This window comes from Xyrauchen texanus, chromosome 36 (assembly GCF_025860055.1).
Source record: "Xyrauchen texanus isolate HMW12.3.18 chromosome 36, RBS_HiC_50CHRs, whole genome shotgun sequence".
NCBI lineage: Eukaryota > Metazoa > Chordata > Actinopteri > Cypriniformes > Catostomidae > Xyrauchen > Xyrauchen texanus.
In genome coordinates, this window is record NC_068311.1 from 11,147,330 (window position 1) to 11,172,357 (window position 25,028).

Consider the following 25,028-nt stretch of genomic DNA (forward strand, 5'->3'; position numbering starts at 1 on the left):
CATTTTAAAATAATTATGAAATATTAATTATACAAGAGGTAATTATATCATCCTGTTAGGGTTAGAACAGTGTTAGGATTACAAAAGGGTTCAATCTTAATTTGAATGTGCATTATTTATCCTGTGTTGTTGAAAAGTCAAGCTTATACAACACTTGCATTAACTTACAAACTATGTACAATAAATACTTGTTTATTGAAAAATATATTAGACCTATTCTTAGATATAAACAGTGCTGGGTAGTAAAGGATTACATTTAATATGGATTACATAATACGATTACAAAACCATGTACTTGTAACTAGTTTAAATTTAAAAAATGATGTACTCCTAATCAGATTACCGTTACTTTCGGATTAATTACATTATTGCATATTAATTGGGCAAATTGTTCATAATTTATTGATCCCCTAATTCTGCCGTTTTAAAATCCTTAACATTTTTAATTCTAAATCATCCTATCCCTGATTTAAATTAGACCATTTCTCATGATGAATTATTATGCAAGTTACTAAACACTGCTGATGTAAAGCTGTGGAACTCTTCTCTTCAATGCATTTAAGCAACATTATATCAAAATAGTACAGATTATCCTGCTTAAATGCATGTGACATCAAATAAAAGTACGGTAAAAGGAAATCCAAAAGTAATCCGATTAGATTATTTGAAACATAATCCAAGAGATTACGTCACTGATTGCAATTTTTGTCATGTCATTTGTAATCAGTACTGGATTGCATATCTGAAGTAATATACCCAGCACTGGTTATAAATATATATTTGTGTATACATATAAAAATACTGTTTTTACAATTTACTATTGTTTTTTGTGATGAAGCACATTTGGAATATGGGTAGCACTAAGTGTAATTCCGCTCTCTGTACACTAGGCGGCTGTGTGGCTCTTTGTTTTCTCACACTCACATTATAGCTGTGACAGATTTTTTCCAATCCCTTTGATTCAACCACATACACAACAACATACACGGCTAGTTCCCTTTCTCTGGGATTGTAGGCACTGGACATGAACACACCGACCGTGTCTGAATCGGTGTCGACAGAGATGATGCATGCCGATATGCATTGTCTACTAAAGGCCATGGAAATTAGTAAATAGGGAATATTTTTGGATAAAAGGAGGAAAACGTAACGGACTGGGAACGTGTGCTGGGGTAGCCTATTCAGAGTAAGTAGCTAGCTTTGTTTGTATACCAGCTCGATTTAACTCTACGGATTTCAGATTATGCTTGCTCAATAATACAATATTTTAGTGGGTAAGATGATAAAATTGCTTGCTTGGTGTTTTGTGTTTGTTTTGCGTGTTTGTAAGAACAGAATTTATGTTGTGGAGTGTGTTGTGAACTACAGCGGCCTCCTGTTTTACATTTTAAATGTTCTGTTTGGTGAGCAATTTTGTTAACGTGTCGAAAAAAAATACATTGAACTAACTATATAGCCTACACATATAAGATAGTGAAATGATCACTCACTGTCTGAGAAGAGCAGTCTCGTCGTACTTCATCTTATTTAGACCGTGTTTGAAAACCTAGTGAGCTTCCTATCCTACCTTAAACGTCGTTTTTGGGGATCGTAGGCGCGTTCAAATCGTATTTTGGGATTCATTCATCGTATGCTCGTTCAAATTGTATTTTGGGATTCATTTGTGTATTCGAACGCTTCAATCGAATTTGGGGCTTCGTTTGCCTATTCGAACATTCAAATCGCGTTTTGTGCTTCACTTGCGCGTTCGAACATTCGAATCAAGTTTTTGGACTTTAGGATGTGTGTTCGAATATTCGAATCGAGTTTTTTGGGCTTAGTATGCGCGTTCGAACATTAAAATAGAATTTTGGGCTTTGCATGTGCGTTCAAATGTTCTAATCAAATTTCTGGGCATATGTGTGTTTGAATGTAATTTTTGGGCTTCGTATGCCCAAAACTATTTGAAATTTGGAGGCACTCAAAATGCCCAAAATGCTGTCTGTGTAGACAGTTTGCTAGGTTTTGAATTAGCCTAGGCTCCAGCCATGGTTACGAATTATAAATTAGTATGGATACATAGTGAATCAGTTAAGTCAACGGGACATTTTTGTTGACAGTATTTTACTCATTACACTGTTTTACATTTCTTACAATGGAGGGTATGCCATTTTCCCCCTCAGCCCATTCACCGTGCGTTCACACCAGAGCCGGCAAGAGCGTCAAATCGACCGTAAGTCATTCATTTTCAATGACAGCCAGCGTCTCTCGGAAGCGGGAAGCGCTTCTTCGGCAGTGTGGGCGTCAGATGAAATTTCAAGTGCAGTCAACATTATGGTAATGGGCTGTGACGTGGTTCGGCTGCAACCTATTGGAATATAGAAGTGCTCCGCTCTAGCGAAGTCTAGAGAACACCTACAGTGTAAACTTTGTTTCCCACCAAACATTAGTTCCGAAGATAAAATGGAGGAGAAACTAATATTGCCGTGGTGGGTTTCCCAGTAATATATGATCTTTCCCTGTTTGCTTACAGGGATATAAAGCAACCAAGACCACAGTTATTATTACAAATGTATTTTATTTTGATAAAATACAACTATAATTTTAATTACTTTCTGCCATCGATCGATTTCTTATTTTCACATTTTAAAGAGTTCATGAGGATATATGCTACTTGTGATAGGTTGGCAAAAAGTAAATGGTCAACATGTCTGGATGTTTAAATTGCGGCCCCTTTAAATATAGTTCACAAAACAATGCATTCTGAACAAACGTTGCCGCCTATTTCAACTACGTCAGAGCGTCCACGAGCGTTGAAGGCAGGGCAGCCAGAGCGAATTCTGATGCTCTCGCCGCTTCTGGTGGGAATGCATGGTTAGTATAACCCCATGGTAGTGCCTAGTTGAATGTTTTCCTTGAGCATTTGCTGTAAGATCTTGAGTTTTTTTTTGCAGATTTCACGTGAAGTTCAAGTTTGGTGAACTTTGACATGCAAATTCACAGCGTTTACCCATTTGGCAGAGCCTTCTGTGTGGGCGGTGCTTCCCATACTGCCACACTGAATATTCGTAATGGAGAAGGATATCATTTTAGTGGCCAGTTTCATTTTTGACATCACTCAGAATATAGAGTGCAGCATTTAAAAAGAAGCTGCTTGGTAATTCTTTTTTTGCTGGTTTCTCACACACTCAACACAAGGACAGCTGCGTTTTATACTGTATATGGAAATGACACAGGGCCACGCTTACGTTTTTCACATGCTCAGTAAGGGGATTTAAGATCAGATCAGCGTTTTGAAAATGTGGACATAGTCTTTGATTCATGAATTGTTTTTGTATTGTGCTTCAAAAATGTACATGAATGCACTACAGATTTTGTGACAATTTTTTTCTGTTACCACACATAGATTACATTTTTAATGGCAAAATTAGAAAATTTCAAGTGCCTTTTTAAGAAACATACAAAATGTGATCATTCCAGTTGCCTTTTTTAAGAAACCGATAAATAGCATTTAAAACACCAAAAATCATATCAGTTCTCATATTTTTATCAATTAAGATTTATTTAATGCAATTACGCAACATTGTCAAAAAGGTACAATTTTATCCTACTCAAATACACAGGAGATCAAATAGACACGTATTGGCAAGTAATACAAATGCGATCATATTAGATTACCTTTAAAATGTAATCCAAGAGATCCAAGAGTCACTGACTAAAATTGTATTCTTCTATTTTGTAAACAGTACCAGATTACAATTCAGAAGTAATCTACCCAGTAATGATGGAGGTGGTAAAGACCTCTCTGTCAAACAGCTTGTGCCACTCCTCTCCCCTTAACAGGGTCTTCAGTTGCATATGGCCACTGACCTTGTTTCTGTACTGCCCAAAAAATGCTGGAGGGGTTGATGGAGTCAACATATTCATTTACACACCTCCCTATTTGCGTGACATTATCCAGTTGAAAGCTCTTTTGACTCTCTCTCTCTAATCCATTCCAGGGCATCAGGGGGTGAGACAGGATGTATGTTGACCCCTTTGGATCCCCATCATTGGCCTTTGAGTGATTTCAGTGCTCCGGTTGAGCACAGAGCTCAACTTTACAGTATATTATTTAGTTTTTAAACTGGCAGTGATGTCACTGAGTGACAAAATTATTTATGAAACATTTGTAGTGCTTTTTTTTTTAACTAAGAAGTTTTGGCAGTGGACACAAAAATTATAAATAAAATATTACCTAAACCAATTCTGAAACAAGTGGATTTGTTTTAATTGTCAGCTATTTGAATTTTAAAATAAATTAAGTGTGATGCCTCCTTTAACATACTTGCATTGTTTAGAAAGACCTGTTGGGTTTTTATTATGATGTTTGGACCACATGGCTTGTTATAATATAACATCTTTTACAATAAAATTAAGGTTATTGACTTATTTTTATTCTAGTGTAGGGGTTATCAACGTTTCCAGTCACAGGGATCAATTTAACACATTAAAGAGGACAAAATCATCCTCATCCGTAAAATACCTCTAAATGACATTTACTGAATTAAACTTAATAAAAAATATATAAAGAAATTCACTGCAAACCTTTAACGATCAATTGTTTTTTTCTTGTTTTCCATTTAAAATTGTCTAAAAATCCTTAAATCAAGATAAATTTACTTGAGAAGCAACATAAGATATTTAGAATTGCTTTAAGAAAATATACCTTAATATAAATGTATTTTGCATACATGTGATTTTTTTTCTTGGTTTTACTTCTGCTAGTGCAGTAAAGACAAAATATATTATATTCAAGATCTATTCTCTAAAAGCAAGTCTAAATATCTCATGCTGCTTTTCAGATGAAAGCATCTTTTTTTTTTTTTTAGATATTTTAAAATATTTGTATTTTTAATATTATATTCAACATTCTCAGATAATTTTTTTCTTCTGCAGTATAGTTCCTAAAGTAATGTACATTGTTTTAAATGAGTTTTAGATCTTTTTGTTGGAAAACAAGCCAAAACAAATCAAAAACGTATTTTGTTGCTGTGTATAATGGGGCGAAGTCTTCCTCTCTCACCTTTCTGTTCACTTCAATCCATCTTTAACTCACAAAAAACAAACTCTCTATTATTAATAAAGCTGCATATTGCCAATTTTCTTCACGATAAGAAATGCACAGTGGCATATATTATGATTCATAATACACCAACGTTGACTAATAGTTTCAGCCCTATTAAAATAGTCACTGTTTCAAAAGTATAGCCACAAGAAGTAAACAAAGTATGTTTTAACATACTTTCATGTGATGAAATCTCTAACTTTTCTGTGTAAAGATATATCTAATTTTACAACTTAATTGCCATGACATCATAATGCTGTAAACCCTAAAATGACCATAAAAATTATACAACTTTACATCCCCAAAAAAAGTTTTAACAAGAATGAATGTCCCTTTTTTCTTCCCAATTTGGTATGTCCAATTCCCAATGCGCTCTAGGTTCTTGTGGTGGCATAGTGACTTGCCTCAATCCGGGTATTGGAGGACAAATCTCATTTGCCTCCGCGTCTGGGACAGTCAATCCACGCATCTTATCACGTTGCTTGTTGAGCGCATTACCTCGGAGACCGAGTGCGTGTGGCTCACACTATTCTCTGTGTTATCCATGCACTATTCACCATGCGCCTCACAGAGAGCGAGAACCACATTATAGTGACCATGAGGAGGTTACCCAATGTGACTCTACCCACCCTAGCAACTGCGCCAATTGGTTGCTTAGGAAGTCAGACTGGAGTCACTCAGCACACCCTGGATTCGAACTTGCGACTCCAGGTGTGGTAGTCAGCGTCTTTACTTGCTGAGCTACCCAGGGCAACCAATATAAGTGCTTTTAAACAAGGGTGTCAGTGCCCATGGCATGGGTAACTCACACATCTGTGAGGACACCATGAATGCATACAGAGATGTACAAATTTTGGAGCAACATTTACTTCCAGCAGGACAACTTCAAACCACATACTGACCAGATTACAAGTGCATGGCAGTGGAAGCAGAGAGTGTGGGTGCTAGATTGGCCTGCCTGTAGTTCTGACCTGTCTCCAAATGCAAATGTGTGGCACATTATGAAGCACACTATATGGAAATGAAGACCCCATACAATTGTGCAGTTAAAGACCTACATAATGGATTATTGGGGGGAAATTCCTCTTTCTAAATTTAACAAACTTGTGTCTTCATTGCCCAAATGCTTTATAAGTGTTATTAGAAGAAATGGTGATGTTTCACAGGTGTAAACACTCGACTGTCCCAACTTTTTTTGGAGCTTGTTGCTTTCTTTTGATTTGAAATGACTACATTTAAAAAAAATATATAATAATTCAGAAGGAAAAACATAATATAACGTGTAGTTGTAGTGCTTTCAATATAGCAATGGGTGAATATTATTTACACATCACTCCTTTTTGTTTCTATTAGCATTTTCCATACTGTCCCAACTTTTTTGGAATTGGGGTTGTAAATTTATAAGCTTCACATTTCTGCCTTTTTAAACCCTCCAAAAATTGGCCTTATTTACTTCTATTGTAAGTTCCTCACTTTAACCTAGATATTGAGTCAAAATATATATATATTTTTTGTAATCAACATGTACCACAAATGCTGTCGATTTGGCTTAACTTGTATTGAACTTGGAATATTCCTTTTAATAATGTTAATAATGATAAAATAGTATTACCTTCTATATTGCTTCGCATAAGTTAATGTACCAGATTTAGAAATGCATTTTGAAAGGTCTAAACATTTTTAGATATTTTAAGAAATCCTTGGTTATGGTTGGTATTGGAAGATTGGCTTAATGGAGCCACTCTACTTCCAGAAAATATCCGTGGCAAATATTTTATGTGTTTAGCTCCCAGGGAGGACAGTGTCAAACTTCTGTTCCCTTTGTGACAGATGGCCCAGAAAAAGTCTGTTACGATCATCACCACCATTATTGGTTTTATGTCACTAGCTAACAGATGCCCCCAGGGTCAAAACTCGAAACCCCTTTCAGAAGCAGGACAGTGAACATGCTGGGGTTTAAGTCAAGTCAGCTTTTTTGTTTTCCTCCTCTTTCCTTCCTGTTTTGAAAGCTTAGTTCCCTCATTCTGGCTGAGACCATTTCCTCTTTGGAACCAGGTCAGAGGAAAGAGGGGGGATTGTGGAAGCCTTCTGCAGTTTGGTTCATTGTTTGATTTCTGCTCATTCATCTGACTTAAGAGTCAGAAATAATAATGCTTTTCACAAAAATGCTGCTTACCCTCTTCAAATCGCATTAAAATGTGTTTCTGTGTCTCAATTGCTTGAGCTTATTTCTAGCAACGCCAGTGTTGTGGGTTCGATTCTCAGGAAACGCATGTACTGATAAGAAATGTATTCCTTGATTGTACTTCAAGTTTATTTGGATGAAAGTGTCTGCAATGTAATGCCTGTAATGACAAGTTCAGGCCAAAACATGAACCCCATCCATTTTTTAGGTTTGTTCCAAATGTAATGAAAAACGGTGATGAATCAAATACTGTTCAAGAAGTTTTGCCAATTAACGGTTCTTGGGCAACAATCCAGTTAGTGAATCATTCAGCATTCCGATAGACGTCTTTACAGACACCAGAAAATTTCTCCTTTACAGGCATGAATAATTCTACTTTTGCTGTCTTTACGCTTCCTTCATTCAGAGTATACACATATGAGTAAAAGCAGCCAGATTTCATAGACTGTATAATTGATTCCGCCACTGTCTAAGGTCTGTTTTACAATTAATTTTGCATTGTGTGCCTGTGTGAAGACTTTCCAGTTTTTCCTGCCTCCCATGGGTCTGTTCTGTTCATTGACACCCCCAATAAATTACATTATAACTAGACTAGATCTATTATTTTCCATCCATTTACTTTGTTTGATTTTATTTTTTTAATGCCAGATTGATTTTGCACCCAACAGAGCAAGCGTTTTCTTTAATCTGCATTTGATGTTTTGAAGTCAGGCTGTATGTAACAGCCTGAAATTTGAACATCCAGATTTAGAATTCTTTTTATCATGTCATAAACTGCTTGGAAAAGATCTTTCATCAACAGACCCATGTTTTTTCTTCCCTTCATTCTTGGAGAAATCATGTTTTTCTTGCTTTGTTCAGAAAGGGCTTACTGGTTTGTTTGGCTGTTTTTGTTCTGTGAATTTTCTTTTTTATTCTCTCTGAAAAGTGGACTGGTGGTTTTGCACAATCTCCTCAGATGGCACTGTGCTTGTCAACATTTTAAGATGTTTGAAAGATCAGGTTTAAACAGTAGCTACTCCCTAAACAGTTTTAATAATCTTATATTAAGGCACTTTGAAGTTACTGGAGCTTGGTTAAATATTGATCAAAGCACACACTTGAGGAATTGTTACATGAGTGCTCGTCTACCATTTTTATGCTCCTTTGCAGTCCTTCTGTCTCAGTGTTTAGTGATCTGACAGATTTATCGTGATAATCAATCGTGATATCATCAAAGCCCGAAAACAGTCAATTAGTCGTCATAATCGTGAAAGCCCCAAAACAGACAATTAATCTTCATAATGAAGTTTTTTTTTTTTTTTTTTTTTATCAGCCAAAATTTAAAATCTATTTATGTAATTCAATGGTAGATTTTCAACATTTAATTTAATTTTGTTATTAAATGTTAAGAGTACCAGTAACCAGAAATAAATGGCACACCAAAAGGCTGCGATCGCCTATAAAACAAAGTTTAAATGGAGTCTGAATTATTGCATAAATATAATACTTAAGGCTAGGGAAAAGATCAAACTCTAAACAGAATGTTAGGTGAAAATCTATACAGTTCTGCCTTGCAAGCACTGTAACAAATGTTAAACTTATCCCACTTAAGTCACTGTTGTCTTCAGCTTATTTTTCTAGGCTGCCATTGCTACTTGCTAAAGAGTTTATACTCTCTTGTTTCTTTGACCTCTCTCATTGTGCGTCGCCAAGGCATCACAGTGTCTAAGCCGAATGATTAAATAGATGCAAAATAGGCGCTTAGTTCAGTTGTGAGCTAAAACAATACCTTTTCACTCAAACAATCCTAAAGCCACAGACTTGGCTACGAGGGGAATTTGACTTTGAGCTCTGAACAGAACTCCCCCCTCTCTAGACGGCATCTCTGCATGCGTGCATACACTTTCATATCACTGCATGGCGATGCATCCTGTTTACATCACAAAATGCATCCATGCCAACGAGAGGCTGGTGAGAGGTAATGGGTCCTGGCAGTGCTATGTGGGCTTGGCTCATATTCGGCTGTGTGCATTGTTTAGCCGGAGCAGGGATTTCTTTGCCCTGCACTGAGAGAAGAGCGAATGGGAGGGTGGAAATGAGGGGGTTAAGAAGGAAAGGGACAGAAATCCCAGAACATCACTGTTAAGTTGCAGACTCGCACATTAAGTTGCTCTGCAGACGCGTGCATTTTTAGAATTCCTGTTTCACATTCTAACAGAAAGCAGATATGTGAAAAACTCTTGGCCTCTAGATGTGGAAAGGACCGGTGACTGAGAACGCTAAGGATTTGAGGAAGTTTTCAGCAGAGTAGTCTGAAGGTAAATGATTGCATATAAAATTAATGAAGATAATAGTTTTGTTGGCACTTATGAGTTTTGATCTGACTTTCTGTCTGTCTACTGACCTACCTACCTACTTAGACACCCACCCACCACTCTTGTGTATAATTCTAATGTCTCTTAGATAATTAAACAAATTTCCTTAAAACAATGTTATCTCCATTTATTTGATAAGAACCTTTGTAATAATGTACAGCCAGCCGTTCATTCCTGCAAATGAAACAACGACTTCATGGTGATACAAGACTAATCTGGGTGCTGACCATACTTTCATGGTTTATTTTGTGATGATGACAAAATAATCAATGTACATTATAGTGCTGCCCCCCAATAGTCGACCAAAAGTTAGTTGATGAGATGAGTCTTGGTCAACCAAGTTTTGATTGGTCAGTTGTTTGCAGAAAAAAGAAGTGTTTACGTTCAAACCGACTAACATGTTCAAACATTATTTTTTATTTATTTTAACAAAACATTCAAATGAAACTGGAAGAAAATTCAGTACAAAAAGTACAATTAAAATGTGTGTTGTTCACACAACAGTTGTGAAGGGCAACATCTCTCAGGCTAAGAACCTACTCATCTGTGCATTCTCTACGGTCGGTTATTTCGTTGTCCAGGAAAATATATAATGTGTGTGAATTAAATTTGTTTTGTTCCCTCCTTCACGACACACTGACGGCTAAAAGTTTGGAATAATGTACAGATTTTGCTGTTTCGGAAGGAAATTGGTAGTTTAATTCACCAAAGTGGCATTCAACTCATCACAAAGTATAGTCAGGACATTGCTGATGTATAAAACAGCACCATCACTAGGGCTGCACGATTAATCGAAAAAAAATCACGATCTCGATTCAAACATAAATGCGATCTCATTTCTTAATGATGGCGATTCACTTTCGTATATTTCCCTGTATTTACATCATGCTGCATTCGCGCGGTATTGGTCACGCTCAATCTCAATCACTTCTCTCCTCTCCCTCATTGGCAACGTTCCGCTGTTTACACTGATGTGTAACAAGGCGGCAGATCTAAACGGTAAAAGTCAGTTTACTTGGTGGATTTGTAGCGGTAAGAGGTAAAAATGAACCCCAGTGTGGAAAATCCTGGTGGCGACGGTGAGAGTGAGGATGTAACAACATTGGTACAGAAAAAAGGAGCACATTCCACCGTGTGGAACTTTTTCGGATTTAAACCTGAAGACGATGCGCAAAGAGTTATAATTTGCAAGCAGTGCTTTTGCATCGTCGCAGCACCACAAGGTAATACCACTAATCTATACAATCACCTCAAACGTCACCACAAAATACAGTACGAGTTAGCCATGAAAGACAAGGGAGCCACATCTCAAAATACCAGCCGCCAAACCACGCAAACTTCCATAACTCAGACGTTGTACGGAGCATCGCCATACCCTCCAAGTTCCCAGCGGCACAAAGAGATAACAAACGCCATCACTTATCATTTAGCTAAAGACATGGCTCCAATCAACATAGTTCAAAACGAGGGATTTAAGGCAATGATAAAGACTTTGGACAAGCGCTACTCGTTGCCCTCTTGCAACTATTTTTCATCCGTTGCACTTCCAGGTCTATACACCCAGTGTCGAACTACAGTCGAGGAAGAAATGCTAAATATGCAGTACTTCGCGGCAACAACAGACCTATGGTCAAGCCGAACCATGGAGCCGTATTTAAGCTTGACAGTGCATTTCATAACGAATGACTTCAACATGAGGAGCCGCTGTCTACAGACGACGTTCTTCCCCGCTGATCACACTGGCGAGGAACTGGCACAGGGACTAAAGGACAGTCTCAACTCCTGGAGTTTGGAAGAGGACAAAATGGTGTGCATCACCACAGACAGTGGAGCAAACATTGTAAAAGCAGCCTCCCTGAACAAGTGGACAAGGCTTCAATGTTTTGGCCATAGGCTACATCTGGCTATAGGTGAGCTGTGTATTAAACATTTTCATAATTTTCATATTTTAATTTAAATCAGAAAAATGTGTCCTTTATGTACATTTTTTTAAAATAAAAAAACAACAACATATGACAAAAAAAACAGAAATAAAATAAGAACACAAGGTACTATTTAGGACTACACTAAGTTTGTGGATTGAAAACCACTGGTCTAATGCAATTGTCATGCACATTTTGTCAGTAAAGCAGATTCTGTAATCAGCAGTAAATCTCCATCACCAGCTTTCAGATGGAGCAGCATTTACTGACAAGATGCGCATGACAATTGCAGCATTTGCCTAATCGCGATTGCATTTAGATTTATTGTGCAGTCCTAATTTATTTATAAATTAACCAGACATAAGCAGAAAAAATAAAAGTATAAATGCCCATTTTTATTCTGAGGCTTAAATGAACATTGAGGATTGTATTGTATGTTTTTACATTTTAAATGTGCCTTTTTAACTAATTACTTATACTTTAAAACATTTTTTTTTAATCAATTTTAAATAGAAGCACACACAATTAAGTTGATCCTGCTTTATGTTTGCCATAATATTGATACAGCCATTTTTACATTTAATGCAAGAAAATTTATGGAATGTTAAATTAATTTACTGCAGAGTTGATAAAGCATATTTTTATTTATAGACAATGCAATGAAAGATTCCCGGATTGACCGTGCTGTGGGTCTTTGTAAAAAGCTTTTGGCCTACTTCAGCCATAGTTGGAAGCGGAGGAGGGAGCTTGCTATTGCCCAAAAGGAGCTCAACCTGCCTGAACACCAGCTTAAAACGGAGTGCCCAACAAGATGGGGATCCCGACAAGCTATGGTCCAGAGGGTCCTTGAACAGCAAACTGCTATTGGACATGTTCTCTCTGCTGACCGGAAGGCTAGACACCTGACACCAACCTGGCAGGATATCGAAGTCCTTGAAGTGATCAACAAGACACTCACCCCACTGGCAGACTTTACTGATGCTCTGTCAGGAGAGCAGTATGTTACTATCTCCTCAGTCAAGCCGGTCCTCCACCTTTTTGAGACAATGATGGCAGTGCAGGAAGATGATACAGGTCTTGCACGATCAATTAAGTCGAAAATCCTGCATTACCTTAAAGAAAAGTATAGTGATCCACACACTCAGGAGCTGCTCGACATAGCCACAGTATTGGATCCACGTTTTAAACTGAACTATGTCAGCGAGGACAACAAAGTCAGTGTCAAGGACAGACTGAAGAATGAGATGACTAGCATTGGTATGGTAAGTATATCTTTACATGATTCAAGATATTTATTTTCACAGAGTAATAAATTTACATTAGGCTACATTGTTTACAGCTGCAAATAATTGAAATTGGATTTAGCTAACCCACCATAGCTTTTAACTGCTGAGATGTTACTTGTGTTAACAAGTGTAAAATATTAAGATTTTTATGTGATCTTTTCTCTTTTCCAGCAAAGTCCCCCACAACTGACCCCAGCGCCCAGCCTTCGCTGCCCCCCGTAGAAAAGAAGAGAAAGACCTTAGGTTGTTTTTTAAAAGCAGCAAAGGGCAATGAGGCAGCAGCACCATCTGATGCTTCTCAAGAGAATGATGTTGACATGGAGCTAGGCTCATATCTGCTCACAAGAAACATTGACAGCGAAGATGACCCCATAATCTGGTGGAAAGAACACAAGGGACAATATCCAAAACTGTCTGTGCTGGCAAGGAAATACCTCTGTATCACTGCTACAAGTTCCCCATCAGAAAGGGTTTTCAGCACAGGGGGGAACATTGTAACATGCCAGCTCCCTGAGACATGTTCCTCCCTGAGACCTCACAATGTTGATGGGTTAGTGTTCTTGGCCAAGAACCTTTAAGGTTCTGTGCCAATTGGAGCAAAAAGCACAGGTTCTATTTAGTTATTTTTTATTTATTATTGTATATGTTAATGTTTTCTTATGTTCAACAACATAAAGCTTATTCACTTTAAGGGGTCTAAAATAAAGAAAGGAGAAAATGTTTTGTTACTCCTGCTGCACTTTATTATACTGAATGTCCTGTGTTTTGTTGTTGTTGTTTTTTTTTGTACTTGAGTGCAATAAATTTTGTTTGAAAAAAATGAGAATCGTGTAAGAGAATCGTGATCTCAATTCCCATGGAGAAAAATCGTGATTCACATTTTAGCAAGAATCGTGCAGCCCTAACCATCACTCTTTGAAAAATAAATTGTTTATCAAATCTACACAGGCCCCATTTCCAGCAGCCATCACACGAATGCCTTATCCTTGTGTAATCATGCTAAATTGCTAATTTGGTACTAGAAAATCACTTGCAATTATATCAAACACAGCTGAAAGCTATTTGGTTCGTTAAATGAAGCTTAACATTGTGGATCTCAAAGTCAATATTAGGTCAAATCTGGCAAAAAAGAAACGTCAATCATTGTTTTAAGGAATGAAGCTATACAATGCTTGAAATTGCCAAAAAACTGAAGATTTCTTACAAAGGTGTAAAATACAGTATTCAAAGACTTGCTCTAACAAGCTAAGCTTTTCTGACAGAAAGAGATGTGGAAGGGCAGATGCAGACGCGGCGTCAGCCGATTTTGCCGGGGCTTCAGCCCCGAATGTTTTGAGTGTAGCCCCGAATGTATTTTGAAATGTTGACTGACAAATATGAAACCGGACAATAGCCTATGTAAACCCCCGAAATCATAAGTGGCCTTATTTCATTGTGCTTCGGCTTTGCACATACTGCATACAGCCTGTAAAATAGACATAGGTCTTAAAAATAATCTAGCCTATCGAATAAGTTTCTTTGCTGTCAGTAGCCTATGGGCTACTCCGTTTCTTCCTCTCTGTTGAATATGCAGCAGGAAGGGGAGGAGTTGACATCAATTAACGTTTATTTTGGCGAGTTAACAGCAGTTAGCAGGAAAGACAGCAAAAATGAAGCAAATGGGGCTATGGGGATTTTTCCGAAAGAAGTCAGTAGGTAGCCAGGAACACTAGTTTTATCACACTGCACTTGTAACGAGAACCAGCAGGTAGATAGCTGTGCAGTGAGTAAACCTCACTCTCCTGACCTCAAAAGGTGTAATATCGACTGATGCAACTTGTTAGCTCCTTGTTAGCGCAGCCGCCTCTCATGACGGAGACGTCAGTTCGAGTCCCGTTCGAAGCATACTTTTCTTGTTTATCATCTGTTGTTTTCTCTAAGGATAACCAATGAGCATTAGCATAAAATGTATGTGTGACTTGTTTTGTGATATTAGTTTGTAGTAAATATACACTTTGATTTGATTAAATGGTTTTGTAGAGTGTAGCAAAGATGAGCTACAGACTGAGGAGCCAGCAGCAGCAGCTGTGCCAGAATCAGGCATGGAAACTGCTAACAATTAATCAGTCACTTTAAAGTTAAAAGTGAAACATTGTTTATCCCAATGCTCCTAATGAAAGGATTTTGATAGATGAACATTGAGAATTATATACAGTTCGATGCCATGGTGTGTCAATGAACTTAGACTAAAGTCATTCATGTATTGCTTTAACTTAGGATCTTATACATCATTTTGTCTATTTATGTCAAAAAATATAAATTATTTATATATAAAAAATAATTTTTACCTCACTTTACTCACTATAATATAACTCTGTTGTGATGACTTTATGGTAATGTACATGAAAATTCAAGAATCATGATAGACCTTAGGGCAATCCCACTGATCTGCTCTTCCCAATACAGTTTCTTCAATGGTATTGGTCTACAATTTGACATATGTAGCACTTGATGAATTAGTTGTTTGAAGCTGATTTGCAATAAGTTATGTGCTGTATCTGTTCTTTTGCATCACAGATGATTCAGGGAGGAGAGAGGATGAGTTAGTTGAGGATAGTACTAGAATGGAAGATTTAGGAACTGTAGAAACAGGCCCAGCCAGAGCAAAACTCAAAGAATACCCTCTCACCAGCTTTGGACTACAGAGAAGTGGTTGCTAGTATGACAATAAACTTGTCTGGGCTAAGCCCCGGATGTCCTTCAATGCTGGAAACGCCTCTGGCCAGATGTACAACTAAACAAGAGGATAAGTATGAGAAGTCTCTAGTTCGATAAATAGATGCCTCACATGTCTTCAGCTGACGGCTTCATTGAAATCTCCACGCTCAACACCAGTTTCATGTACAACAGTAAAGAGAAGACTCAGGTGTGCAGGTGTTATGGGAAGAATTGCAAAGAAAAAAAGAAAAGTTTAGAATGGGCAAGGAAACACTGAGTTTGGACAACAGATATTTGGATCTTAACCCCATTGAGCTTTTGTGGGATCAGCTAGACTGTAAGGTGCATGAGAAGTGCCCAATAAGACAGCCACATATGGCTAGTGCTACAGGACATTTGGGGTTAAATGTCACCTGAGTATCTGAACAAACAGACAGCTCAGCTAGAATGCAAGGATCTGCAAAGCTTTCATTGCTGCACATGGAGGATTTTTTTTATGAGATCTCTTTGAAGTAGTTCAAATTGTAATGGCAATTTTCACTTTATTAATGTCCTGATTAAACATTGTAATCAGTTGAATGCCACTTTGGTGAATAAAAGTACCAATTTCTTTCCATAAGAGCAAAATCTGTTCAAAATCTTTTGACCGCTGTTGTATATATTTTGCAATATCCAATTATATCACCAACCCCTTGGCTGAGGGAACGGTGAATATTCTTGCTTTAGTGATTTTTTTGCATTGAATATTCAATTCATTTATTTAAAAAACGAAAAACTTAAATCATATACGTTTAAAAAAAAACGAAAAAGCTATTAATATAACAAAGGTATCCTTCTCTACATGCAGCTGGAAAATTACTTACACAAATAAAGACATAAAAACAATTATAAATGTAAAAATAATTATTATGATGATAATAATCACTGCAATATAAATCATGGTTTGAGGTGAACGTGTTTTTGTATTATTGTATGTTTTAATCACAGATAGGCTGCAGAGTTGTGGACACAATTAACTGCTCTGTGGAAATAAAGTGAACTGAACTCAAAGTATCTCCTGAGCTGAGATGTCTGAGGTCATTTGCAGCAGACATAGATGATACTGTTCTTGCAAAAAAATCCACAAGAAAGAAAGAATGAAAACCTTTTACATGCCCGTGTTCCACGAGATTGCATGCCTCCGTACAAAGTGTGTCATACATGCGTATAGACCACTTTTCTGTCATCTGTTCTTAATAATATAATAAAGTGTGTTTCTTCAAACGCATGTCTGTGTCTCTATGGGCAAATTATTTGTAATATTAATTTGATAATAATAATAGCCTATTTCTAATCATAACAACTATAATAATAACTATCCCCAAGATCATCTATAGGCACAACACTAATGTGCATTTCTTTCTATAAATTAACAAAATGTTCAGGCAGTCTCCTTGCTGGTTTTCCCGCTTTTGCCGGTGTCGCTGTGGCTCGCTTTGTGCGTGCGCTTGTAAAATTGATATGTTAAAGGCTCATTATTACGGTTTAGTATTTCTCTGTAATGTAGAACAGTTTTAGCAATGTTACTTATAAAATTCTTCCTCAGCCATGGAACTCACCATTTTCTAATGCCCCCCAAAAATACATATATTTAAATAATTATATTTAAATCATAAATGTGCAACAACTAGTCGACTAATGGCTTAAACTAATGACTTCTGGTCAACTAGAAAAATATTTGGTCAGGGGCAGCCCTATATTTACATATATACGATACAGGATATCTAGGATAAGAAACTAATTGACTAATTCATGAAATATGAAGTTACTTATAAGCTAACTGCAGCATACATTGTTAAAAACATTTACTCTGTCAATGCAAATATGAACATAGACTGTAGTGTATACACTCAATGAGCACTGTATTAGGAACACTTACACACCTAGTTATTTATACAATTATCTAATCAACCAGTTGTGTGGCAGTAGTATAATCCATAAAATCATGCAGATATGGATCATGAGCTTCAGTTCATATTTTGAAAAAATGTTATCCAGTGATTGACTGTGGCATGATTGTTGGTGCCGGACAGGCTGGTTTGAGTATTTCTGTAACTGCTGATCTCCTTGGATTTTCACTCTATAATTATTACTATTAACTCAATAGTCTCTAGTAGGTATGCACTGAAATAAAAATTCTGGGCCGAAACCGAAAATCCAGGATGCACTTATTTTTTTTTAACTTATTTAAGAAAGAAAAAAAAAGATTTTTTTTGTGTGTATAATTGTATTAATATTATACTTTTTCATTAATTTCATGAATTTAATGAATCTGAATTGAAAAACTACAAACCAATAAAATAAATCACACTTTTATTGAAAGTAACACACCAATATTGGACAAAAAATATATTAAAACATTATTAAATATTATTCTTCATTCAGTTCTGTAAAAATCTAATTTTACAGATTTTATTAACAATTATCCAAATAATGTAAAGTTTTAGAAAACTATTATATGCAAAACAACAGTCAAGTAATGAACTTAGCTAGAATCTTTCAAAAAGTTTAAATATGCAACAGTAATTTTAATTAAAACAAAAGGAAAGCAAGCAACGGAAAGCGTTCTTTGTTTATGCGACCGTAGTCAAGGGGATTGTCGCTTCTGGCGTAGTTCCGCTAGATACATCTCAAGTTGGGGTGTAGCAGCGCTAGTTGTGGCACTTTCCTGTAGAATCTCTTGCTGTACTCTGTGTGTGTGTGTGTATATATATATATATATATATATATATATATATATATATATATATATATATATATATATATATATATCTTGAAAGTTCTGCTGAATAAGCACTACAGATCGCAAATTTGATGTCCTTATCAGAAACTTTGAAGAATTTCCACACCGCTGACATGATCGACCTTTGTTTGGTAGCGCCGTAATAAGGGCTAGATCGATCCAGAATGAAATCTGAGCACTGAGGGGCGGGGCGAGGAGGTATATATTTTCGGCTCATATTTTCGGCCTTTTTTCTCTTTCGGCCGAAAACCGAAAGTGCCATTTTCGGCGGGCCGAAATTTCGGTGCATCCCTAGTCTCTAGAGTTTACTCTGAATTGTGTCAAAAAGCAGAAGTTCTAAGGATGGAAACACCATGTTGATGAGAGAGGTCAGCGGAGAATGGCCAGACTGGTTCGAGCTGACAAAGGCTACGGTAACTCCGATAACCACTCTGTGTACTATTTAAGTGAGCAGAATAGCATCTCAGAATGCACAACACGTCGGGCAATTTATTTGGACCATAGTGTTCCTATAGTGCTCTGTGAGTGTATCTTCTCCACAGCAAACTTTATAATGTTGTATATAGTTATTTTAGGGAAAAACTGGCTGAAATAAAGTCTTAATCTGTTAAAAGCATTTGAAGTCAAAGGTACTCTATGGCCCTTTTCTTGTAGACCAGTTTATTGAGCGAAGACCATTCCAAATGCTGCATCTGCTTCTTAATCTTAACCATTACAGTCTCGCTGTGCGGTTCCTTAGACTCTGATTAGTGCTAATCTGGCCTAACTCTGTTTGAGTTAAGCTTAAATTGAAACATGAAAAAGGAAGTCAGAAGAATACAGGCCTCATTTACTCTTTGTTAATATGAAATTACAGATTCACAACACATGAATTACACTTGTGCTAAGCATTAAAGTATGGCTAATCCATTTTTTCTCTTACGCTTGCAACTTGATTGCCACCTTTAGAAAGCATTCTTTGTGCATGCAAAAAAAAATTATCTTGCCATTTGATTTACGCATTCACAAATCTCACGCTGCGCATGCATATCATTTAGACACTATTTTACCTTCATATCATTGACCTAAAAAAGGTTGACTCATGCCCTCTATGATCTTCACTAATTTATTTACAGTGAACTTGTTCCTGTAGCTCAACTATTAGAGCATTGATCTTGCAGTGCCAAGAAAATATGGTCGATGCCCAGGGAACACACAAATTTATCAAATGAATACGTTGAAAGTCATTTTGGATAAAAGCGTCTGCCAAATGCAGAAATGAATATGTAATGTAATGAATTTTGTAGGGTAATGAGACCTATGACTTTTCCATATGTTGTATTTGGATACCCTTACAGTCATCCAGCCCCTGGATTTCTCAATGTTTTATATATTTCCAACCCTAGAGTAAAACACTCATTATTCGCATTGTATTTCACTTTCTCATCTTTCATCTGCTTTTTTTTTTTTTTTTTTTTTTGCCCATGTCATTATGTCCATCCCTCAGGGATAGATGACTTTTGTAGCACCATGTGTGGCCATAACTAGCAACCAAATAGGGGTCTTTTGGCCTCCAGGGGAAGCCAATGAGAAACATTTATTCAGACCATTAAACCGTTTATGTTTTACTGTCAAAGGTTGCTTTAATGAACTGTTTCACTTCAGATCCTTGATAACTGCTTGTTTCTGTTTGTTTTCAGTATGAACCTGAACTAATAGGGAGATTGCACTGTTGGACACTGAATCTTGGATGTTAGCATACTAAAGACCTAAACATCTACCTTCTCTGCACCAGTGATTACATACTTCTATGTTGGATACAGCTTAACGAGCAAAAGAAGAGAAATAACGTATTTCTCTCTCTCTCTCCCGTGGACTAGATTGCTTTTGAAATGATGAAAAAGTGAGTTTGAATCATTGCAGACCAAACTAAGGAATCGAGAGAGAGAGAGAGAGTCTGAGAAAGTTACTGGGTGTTGGAGACCTCAGGTGACACTTGACCTCAGTGTCATCGTTTCTTGCGTGGGCACGTTGGTCATAGGATGACCAGCCTTTTCAGACGCAGCAGCAGTAATGGAGGGTCTCGGGGTGGTGGAGGCTCAGGATCAGGTGATCTCAACAATTCCAGGCCCAACCGGCAAGTTCGACGGCTGGAGTTCAACCAGGCCATGGAGGACTTTAAAATCATGTTCCCCACCATGGACTATGAGGTGATCGAGTGCGTGCTCCGCTCCAACAACGGAGCTGTAGACGCCACCATCGATCAGCTCCTGCAGATGAGCATTGACGGGCAGGGCTCAGATGACAGTTCTGATTCGGACGACAGTATCCCACCAGAGGTCAGCACGCTTTAACACCTGTTATGTTGCACTTCTTCAGGGTAACCGGTTGCCCAACACGGTTTCATAATGAGCAGGCCCATGAGTAATTTGTGCCTGTAGAATTCTGCAAAGTTTAAATGTCCGTCATTCAGGAAATTCTATGCAGCCATCCGCCCCTTGTGTGTTTTTGAATATGCTTTTAGTTACGATATAGAAATCCCTTATATTGGCTGTACTGCCCAAACTAACAGGTCCAATATCATCACTAGCAAAAGATATGAGCAGACAGAAAGTCCTAATCGAAAAAATTTGAAATGGGTCATGAACATGTATAGAGAAACATTAGCCAAGTTTTGCCTGGCTTTCTCTCACACCTTTTCACATTGTTAATGCAGTGTATAATAGTCAATATCTTTCTTAGTCTCGGTCTTCTTACACCTGATTGCTCTGATAAGAAACCGTGTCAGTGCTGGGTCTTTGAGTCTAATCTGAGACCCATTATGGTCTCTCTGTCTGTGTGCGTGCACTAACCGTCTGCTTCATGGCCCAGTGGAGATGCTCTACCGTTAGACTTTGATTCAACCCTAAGTGAAGCATAAACTGCAGTGCATTTTGTTGATATGTTCTACCATGATTCCCCACTTATGTATTTTGCTCTTGCATTATTTATAATGTGGAAATGTGTTGGAACAGCATGCATATGTGCTGTACTTTATAGCAGAACAAGCTTATCTTTCTGTATGAAAGTCACCGCAAGCATTGAGTGACAAAGATTCCATAAATAAATTGAGAATTATTTTCTTTGTACCAAAGATCTAAATACTATTAATGCATGTTTTATAGCTGGCTAATAATAATGCTCAGATTGAATTGTTAAAATGGAAATCTCATTGACTCTTGCTCATTGGGTCCCATTTACTAACTGTGCATACGTTTGTATTTGAGAAGGGAAAAAAACCTGTCCAAATGTATTCACACAGAAACCATGATTCATAATTTTTTTTATTTAGGATTTAGAACCAACATTTGTTTCTAAATGTAACCATCTTAAAACCATAAGTACCCATAGAAATATGGTATGTGCTAAACCGTAATGTTATATATATATATATATATATATATATATATATATATATATATATATATATATATATGAGAGGGAGACAGACAGACAGACAGGCGGGCCTAAATTATTATTATTAGAAGTTCAATAACGAAGTGATTCTACCGTAGGTCTGATTTATTTCAGAGCACAAAACTGGGATCTGAGAAATGCATAGGCATTTCTCAGATCCCAGTGAGATCCTGAGATCCTACCTGAGCATTGTTTCTGACCATGTCCATCCCTTTATGGCCACCATGTACCCATCCTCCGATGGCTACTTCCAGCAGGATAATGCACCATGTCACAAAGCTCGAATCATTTCAAATTGGTTTCTTGAACATGACAATGAGTTCACTGTACTAAAATGGCCCCCACAGTCACCAGATATCAACCCAATAGAGCATCTTTGGGATGTGGTGGAACGGGAGCTTCGTGCCCTGGATGTGCATCCCACAAATCTCCATCAACTCCAAGATGCTATCCTATCAATATGGGCCAACATTTCTAAAGAATGCTTTTAGTACCTTGTTGAATCAATGCCACGTAGAATTAAGGCAGTTCTGAAGGCGAAAGGGGGTCAAACACAGTATTAGTATGGTGTTCCTAATAATCCTTTAGGTGAGTGTGTATATATATATATATATATATATGAGAGGGAGACAGACAGACAGGCGGGCCTAAATTATTATTATTAGAAGTTCAATAACGAAGTGATTCTACCGTAGGTCTGATTTATTTCAGAGCACAAAATTGGGATCTGAGAAATGCATAGTTGGGTAACTCAGGACCCCTCCATGAGAGGTCCAAAACAGGATAACATATAGTCTAGGCCAACCTATATTAAAAACTGCAGCCGGGCCTGGGTAGCTCAGCGAGTATTGATGCTGACTACAATGACTACTGCATTTGCAAGTTCAAATCCAGGGTGTGCTGAGTGACTCCAGCCATGTCTCCTAAGCAGCCAAATTGGCCCGGTTGCTAGGGAGGGTAGAGTCACATGGGGTAACCTCCTCGTGGTCACTATAATGTGTGGTTCTCACTCTCATTTGGGCACGTGGTGAGCTGTGCGTGGATGCCGCAGAGAATTGCGTGAAGCTTCCACATGCGCTACGTCTCCATAGTAACACACTCAACAAGCCACGTGATGAGATGCACGGATTGACAATCTTAGATGCGGAGGCAACTGAGATTCATCCTCCGCTACCCGGATTGAGGCCACCATGAGGACTTGGAGCGCATTGGGAATTGGGCATTCCTAATTGGGGAGAAAAGGCAGGCACCCAGTGCCTTATTTAGAATAACCATTATTAATCAATAGCAGAACAAGTTTAAGAAAAATGTTTACTGTACATATATGCACCTGTAAATATGCAATCTGGTAAAATTTTGCGTGAGGACCTTTTCTGCAAACTTATGTAAAAACACTGCTAAGTTACGTTATGTATGCAGTTAGTAGGGAATGAGACCCATTGTCTTTTGTGTGTGTTTTTCAATGGAAAGCCTCTAATTACATTTCCTCACATTTGCTCTGAGTTTAGTGTTATGCTTTCACCTTTATCAGATTCTAGAGCGGACCCTCGAGCCGGACAGCTCAGATGAGGAGCCGCCCCCGGTCTACTCCCCACCAACATATGACATGCACATATATGACAGGAAATACCCCGATGCCCCTCCTGACCCTCCACCCAGGTTAAAAAACACTTTGATGTTCTCTAGTAATCATTCCTTCCATAAATCTAGACACTTTAAAAGGATAGTTTACCCCAAAATTTACATTTTGTTTTCATTTACTCACCGTCATGGTAATTCAAACCCATATGACTTTCTTTCTTCTGTGGAACACGAAACAAAATGTTAGGCAGACTGTTAGGAACTGACAACATTCATTTTCATTGCATGCAAAAATGAGCAGTACATTTTTCACAAAAAAGTGTCACACGGGTGAGTACATTTTTGCTGAACTATCCCTTTAAAACTAAAAAGAAGAATATAAATGGTTTGAAAACCATTTTAAAAGAATGCTAAAAGTATTGGCCTTGGAAACATGTAATGCGGTCATCGTCACTGGTCTCAGAGTACTAATTCCTTTTTAGTCTCAGTTTTGTAATTGATGCCCCCTGGTTTCCATAAACCAAACTGCAATTTTGGTTGAGCCTTAAGCACGTGGTTCAACACAACCATGGGTGAACATCCATGAAATCCAATTTATCCACAATCTCCATAAATTCAGACATATTCAAGGGGTCAGATACACTGTTGGAGCTGTAAATAAGACATTTGCATTGTTCCATGTGAGTTGTCATTTAAATAAGTCACAGAGGGTGTATCCTGTCTGATCTTTACCTCTACTTTCCTTCAGATTTGAGGCCCAGCCTCCTCCAGGACAAAGGCAAGTTGAAGGTTACAAAAACTGGAATCCACCGTTACTTGGCAACCTGCCTGATGACTTCCTGCGAATCCTGCCTCAACAATTGGACAGTATACAGGTGAGCATTTAACATGAAATAACTGGCTGTGGTGTCTCATAGCCACTTTTACCCTTGTTTAGGGACTGAAATTCAGCCAGGTAGATGTAATCCTGTAAACCAGTTTAAAATCCATTTATCTTCTTGGTTATCTAGCACAAACTTCAAGCTGTTTTTAAAGTATCCTCAGGGTGTTCTGTCCAAAAACTGCTTGAAGATATAAATGTCACTGTTATTGTGGAGTTTGGGCCTTTTTGATTTGCTCCAGCCCTTTTGCTTTTCAGGAATATTAAAGCACTATTACCCAGGAGTTTGTGCACTAAAACATGCTAATGCAATAAAGCAGGGAGCCTAATGTGGTGTTTCGTATGCCATATCATAGTCTGAATGTTTTAACTACAATGGCTTCCTTGTTACTTTGTACATATATAGCTTTCCATCTTAAGTTCAAGCATAAAGCCATGCTGCCAATGAGCAATTTGTATTCACTATTTGACAGCATGACATTTCTTGTGCTACAGCAATTCTCACACAGAAAGCCAGCATGCTTAATGTGAAGAAGAGTGTTTGTTATTAATGGGGTCAGTCTCATAAACATTTTAAAGGCCATTTGCAAGGTGATCCCAGCCAACCAGGACAGCTCGTAACTTGGGAGTAGTGGTAGATCACTAGCTTTACTTCACTACCCACATCTCATCAACCGGTCTTGCTGGTTCACACTTAACAACATCAGAACATCAAAAATTGGACCTTTCTTGTTTGAATATGCTGCACAGCTCCCAGTCCAAGCTCTGGTCATTTCAAGACTGGACTACTGTAATGCTCTGCTTGCTGGACTCCCAG

At 37.7% G+C, this 25,028-nt stretch overlaps 2 protein-coding genes across 2 annotated transcripts in view; both read left to right on the forward strand.

Annotated features, from left to right (window-relative positions):
* Positions 1-972: 972 nt before the first annotated feature.
* The window catches only part of cuedc1b (CUE domain containing 1b), a 37,286-nt gene continuing 13,230 nt past the window's right edge, over positions 973-25,028 (forward strand). The window contains exons 1-4 of the mRNA XM_052107530.1: positions 973-1,186; positions 19,995-20,633; positions 23,282-23,409; positions 24,080-24,206. Of these exons, the coding sequence (XP_051963490.1) occupies positions 20,337-20,633; positions 23,282-23,409; positions 24,080-24,206 (552 nt within the window). The 5' untranslated portion in view covers positions 973-1,186; positions 19,995-20,336. The remainder of the gene's footprint in view (positions 1,187-19,994; positions 20,634-23,281; positions 23,410-24,079; positions 24,207-25,028) is intronic.
* LOC127629494 (E3 SUMO-protein ligase ZBED1-like) lies at positions 10,674-13,058 on the forward strand. The gene is made up of 3 exons (XM_052106587.1): positions 10,674-11,538; positions 12,202-12,812; positions 13,008-13,058. Exons 1-3 carry the CDS (start codon positions 10,674-10,676, stop codon positions 13,056-13,058), a joined length of 1,527 nt encoding a protein of 508 aa, XP_051962547.1.

Coding starts and splice junctions, on each gene's coding strand:
- LOC127629494 (XM_052106587.1), top strand. CDS start 10,674: ATGAACCCCAGTGTGGAAAATCCTGGTGGCGACGGTGAGAGTGAGGAT. Junction 11,539..12,201: donor TAGGCTACATCTGGCTATAG/GTGAGCTGTGTA, acceptor TTTTATTTATAG/ACAATGCAATGAAAGATTCC. Junction 12,813..13,007: donor AGATGACTAGCATTGGTATG/GTAAGTATATCT, acceptor TCTCTTTTCCAG/CAAAGTCCCCCACAACTGAC.